Here is a 5000-nt window from a genome sequence, read left to right on the forward strand (position 1 = left end):
ATCAGAATTTTTGTTTGACTAGATTTGCAACGAAGAAAGTGACTAGTAATGTGACACATACATTCATACATACATAATTGACCACTCTACATAGGGGCTTTTCAGGGCCAATGAAACACAATCATGACAGAACAGAATATTCAACAACAACTGTTAAGAATCCTAACTGGCTGGAGTCAAATCAGTTGGCAGTTGGCTAGTTACAAGTGCAGCTGAGAAGTTGAGACAGGAACTACCAGGAAAAAATTCAACCAGTGGTCAGAACATGTCTTGAACCCGGAATCCTTGGATCTCAAGGCAAGCGCCCTAACCACTGGGCTGCACTGCCGCGTCACTGTGATAAAAAAAACAAACATTACATCTCTTTCCTGTCTTTTATTTTTCTTTTACAAAGATATTGGACAGGTACAATCCTCAAAACAGATTGGAAGGAGGAACATGTTTGTAGCCACGCGAAAGGAATGCTTATTACAATAGAACCCAGTTTTCACAATGCACTACATTACTTTGACATCGAACAAGCCTGTAGGTAAACTGTGAAAATGAGTCTTTCAGTTCAGTTTTCTAGAAAAAAGCGAAATGGTGGTGGCAAGGGAAATTCATGAAATTTTCTCGATTGTTCTTATAGCTTTCATTATATCCTCCTTCGTGCATCGACAAATTTGACATTTTTACAAGCCTCCTTTGAGTTTTAAGGAACAACACATCTTTAGAAGGTGGGTAAATGAAAAAAACCATAAGCAACCAAAAAAACAAAACTGGTTGCCCAAAGGGCAAATGAGTAAGAAAGTTAGTGTCGAACACTGAATTGGCCACAAAATTTGCATGACTTTGCCCGTTGTTCTTCTGACTTCTGGTTTCTCTTTGATCTGTCACAGCGTCTCTTCTGTTGTTTGTCTTTCACATGGACGTCTCTGCTTTGTGTGGCCGTAATTGTCTTCAACTGTGAATTTGTAGCTTCATTGCTTCTTCAGATGTCAATACATTTCTTTAAATCTAGCTTTCTCTCCTGCAGGAGCCATTTGTATGTGCGCTTGTCATGTATGCCAAGTACTATTTGGTCACAAAGGATAGAATCACACATGCAATCACAGAAGTTGCATGTTTTTGCTAGTGTGCGAAGAGCTGTGACATTGGCACCAATACTTTTATTCTCTTCTTGGTTTCTTGAGTTAAAATTGTATCTTTCAAATGTCTTATTCAGTTCTCCAACAGTATATTGGTCAATAATTTTTATTAGGTCGTTTTTATCTTCTGGATTATCAAACTGAAAACCATTGAAAATCTTTAATGCGTCTAAGCCTATACAGTGAAGAAAAAATGCTACAATGTACCTGCTGTATTCTGCCGGCTGTGTTCCAAGTTTAGCAATGATCATGTACATGTAGTTGTTCCACATCAGATTATTCTGTTTCTAGACTCTCCAGTTTTTCTTCTGTGAAGACAAATTCAGTTTGCCAGGAGGCATAATGCCAGGAGTCATAGCCATCATGTTAGCCCAAAATAGTTGAAGTAGTCATTGCAGAGGAATGGTGTTGTGTCACACCACTAGGTTCTTTGACCTCCGTGTCCAACATTACGAGAGTTGCTTACAGAGAAGGTCCTACAGGTTTTAGTCAGGAAAGCACTCGCCTCTATTCACAGTCAAATAGCTCAGTACCATTGTTCACACGATTTCAGATATCCCATTTTATGCCCTGTTTTATTTAAAATCCTCCTAGCTCAAACTTATCAAAAAAACAGTCATTTGAAACTATCCATAAACTAGTTAATCATTTGAGAATCACACGCACAAAGCAAGTGGGGCATTCTACAGTCAGCCTTCGCTGCATGAACAAGTTCTGCTTCGTTTATTGTTATGTTGTGCTAAAAACATTTTATGCCTTTGCTAGGCTGTATAATTATGATAGTATTCATTTCCATTGTAAATAGTGTTTTCCAATAAGAATACCCTAGAACCCCAAGGGTCACACCACTGTCTTGGTCGGGGGTACACTTTCCCCTTTTTGTCCACCTGCTGGTTTTCAGGGGTTTTCATACACCTTATTCCAAAATGGCCGCCATTTTAGAATTCTTTTGTTGGATTGCAAATAATTTTGGCCCTTTTGGCCTCGTTCAAGGTTAAATATTCTTTTGAATTTTACCTTTGAAAGCGAGGCCAAAAGGGCCAATTTGCAAGGAAACAAATGAATACTAAAATGGCGGCCATTTTGGAATAAGGTGTATGTCCAGCTCTGATGTATTGCTCTTCTCTTTATAATAGAGTTGAGGTATAAATGTCTTTGTATCTTTTCCAATGCTAAAGAAATGGCACAGTGGCTTGGCTGGCCAACGCACCTACATGTATATAACATCTAGCTTGAGAGTCCAGTTGAGTAGCAGAGCGAAAATCTACGGGGAGTGTGAAGAACGGTCATGCTTAGTCACCTTAATTACATTTTTTCTTTTGTGACATGTTTCATCACATTTCTGTGTGTTTTCATTTGTACAGTTCTAACTCTCTTATTTCAGCTTCATTAATGGATATTGAATTACTTGTATAGTTTAAGAAGCTGGCGCCTAGGGCCAGCAGATGCTCTGGCTTGGCACAGGGGCTCATGGCCTGGCTGCTGGGTTTGCCAGCCATGGAAGCAGTCTCCATCGTGTTTCTCAGGCACTCAACCCACAATGGAAACTCAGTTGTTCAATGCAGTTAAATGCAATTTAACAGGGTCAGCAAATGAGGAGTAGTTGTTTTGGTCAGCAGTGGTATTATGCCCCTTGTGCCTGGCTTCCATGTGTCTTTCGTGTTTGTGATCTGCAGCGTCCAAGTGCATCTTAATGGGTTGACAAATCCATTTCAAGCATTGGCACCTGTATTTTGGGCCTAGTTAGTTATTATTATCAACCTTCAGACTGGAGTGCACGAATGACTGCAAGTACAAATTTTCTGAACTGGGCATGCGCGTTAGGTTTAAGGAACGAAAATTTTTTAAATGCGTGTGCTCAGAACCAAGAACATGTACTCATAGTCATTCTAGTACTCCAATCTGAAGGTCGCTAGTGTTTCCCCTCCCGACCCTTCCTTTTTCCATCGATTTTATTAGTATGATGGGTGACCCTTCTCTCCCATGCTGCTCTCCTGTGCTGGGCTCATGGCTGCAGGGTTTGTACCCTTTTTAAGGCCAAAAAGTCAAGGATTTCCAAGGACTTTCCAGGACCCTACTTTGAAATTTCAAGGACTTTTTTTAGTAAGAATTTACCACAAACCAAGCAAAATTCGAGAATGTTATACTTTGTTTACCTGAACATTTGTTTTCACTGGCTTCATTCAAGCATTAATATTTTTCAGTCTTGATCAATAAAAAATCAAGGACTTTCAAGGACCAAAAATCGATTTCAAGTACTTTCAAGGCCTTGAAATCGGACTTCTGGAATCCACGGGTTTTCAAGGGTTTTCAAGAGGCGTACAAACCCTGTGGCTGGGTTGGCAGAAGTTGCCAGCCATGGGAACGGTCTGTATCCAGGAGCTGGCTGGAAGCTCCTGGATGTTTCTCAAGCACCCAACTTTCACTTTGTAACTCAGTTGTTTACGTCAAATAGAAGACAGCAATAAAAAATGGGTACAAACCAGGCCATTCAGAATAGTAGCAGAGATAATCAAGCTAAATGACAGGTCAAACGGATTAAGGTTTTCATAATGTAGAGGTTAAGAGAGTACAGTACATCAATAAAGCGACTACAATGAACTAAAAAACACAAACAAACAAGAAATACATACACAAGCAAGGGCGAACTGACAAACAGAAGGGAATGAGCAAAATTTAAAGACGAATTATAATTCATTTCATTGGAAAAGAAAAAAGAAACACAATTTATAAGACGAGAATTGACAAATGGCACGCACGTGACTTAAATTTAAATTCTTCCTGAAGCGAATTTCAGATTTTAGGACCCAGAAAACGAATTTTAAATTTACCATAATTAGTTCTTACGCTTGGCAAGTAGTAACATTTACTGCTACCAAGCTAAGTCTAGTATTAACACCTACCAGTGTTTGTTCGGTACAAATGAGACAATTTTCATCTAACAGTGGATTCGTCGGTAGGCCGATCGAATGACGTGCATAATGAGTTGGGCGGCAGGCCAATAGTTCAAATCACTGCTCAAACTCTTTTTCCCGTTTGCTACAGAGGTCTTTTCTTTCTTTTCTTCCCTCGTCTGGTCTCGTCTTCCATTTCATTTTCGTCTTCCAGGGTTTTTCGCCGCCATCTTGGTTTCTAGGGAAGAGAGGAGATTGGGAGCTAGTGCAAAATGTACCAATCTGATTGGTCAGCGGAATACACTAAAAACCTTAGGCTCCTCATGTATCATTTATTATAATGTATCGCAGTCTTGCAAATTTATAAACGATGGATGTCAGACCTGTCATCAGATCTATGGATGATGTCTTGTCTCTCCTATGCAGTCACGTTAAATTAGAAAGAGACAAAGGAATCCAGCAGTTAGAGGAGAAATTGAAAGATTCTTTGAATTTCACCTCTGATGCTCAAAAACTAGAGGATTTGCAAAACTCGTTAACTGCACTGGTTCAATCAAGTGATCGCGGCTGGGAAACAAAGCATGGGGGTTTGTCCGGATCAAAGGCTTTAATATTGAGTCATCTGGGCTCTGATGACTTCTGTGAAAGCCTGAGGAAACAAGCTCTGCGCCTGATGCACGATGACGAAGCACGAGTGAGGACAGCTTCAGGTGATTTCATTTGACATTTCATTGAGCAGCCTGATCGTGCATTTCGATCATTGTTTCAAACTGATTGGTGCTGCAATCAGCAAAATTTTCATAAACAATAAAGATTTACATGTGAGAAAGAAACATAATGCAGGTACAGTGTATCAATGTAAAGACGGAGGGTGGGGGGAGGTCGGGCAGAGGTGGGGCATTTGAATTTTTTGGCAATTTTTCAGTCGAATTCCCCACCCTCGGGACAGAAGAGAGGTTCAAATGTGATCAAATGTCCC

The 5000-nt window shown here is 40.1% G+C and overlaps 1 protein-coding gene across 1 annotated transcript in view; it reads left to right on the top strand.

The window, feature by feature from the left end:
- The first annotated feature begins 4388 nt into the window (after positions 1 to 4388).
- LOC137984848 (uncharacterized) overlaps positions 4389 to 5000 on the top strand; it is a 22565-nt gene continuing 21953 nt past the window's right edge. Inside the window, exon 1 of the mRNA XM_068832161.1 lies at positions 4389 to 4731. Coding sequence (XP_068688262.1) covers positions 4392 to 4731 — 340 coding nt within the window. The 5' untranslated portion in view covers positions 4389 to 4391. The remainder of the gene's footprint in view (positions 4732 to 5000) is intronic.

This window comes from Montipora foliosa, chromosome 14, assembly GCF_036669935.1.
Source record: "Montipora foliosa isolate CH-2021 chromosome 14, ASM3666993v2, whole genome shotgun sequence".
NCBI lineage: Eukaryota > Metazoa > Cnidaria > Anthozoa > Scleractinia > Acroporidae > Montipora > Montipora foliosa.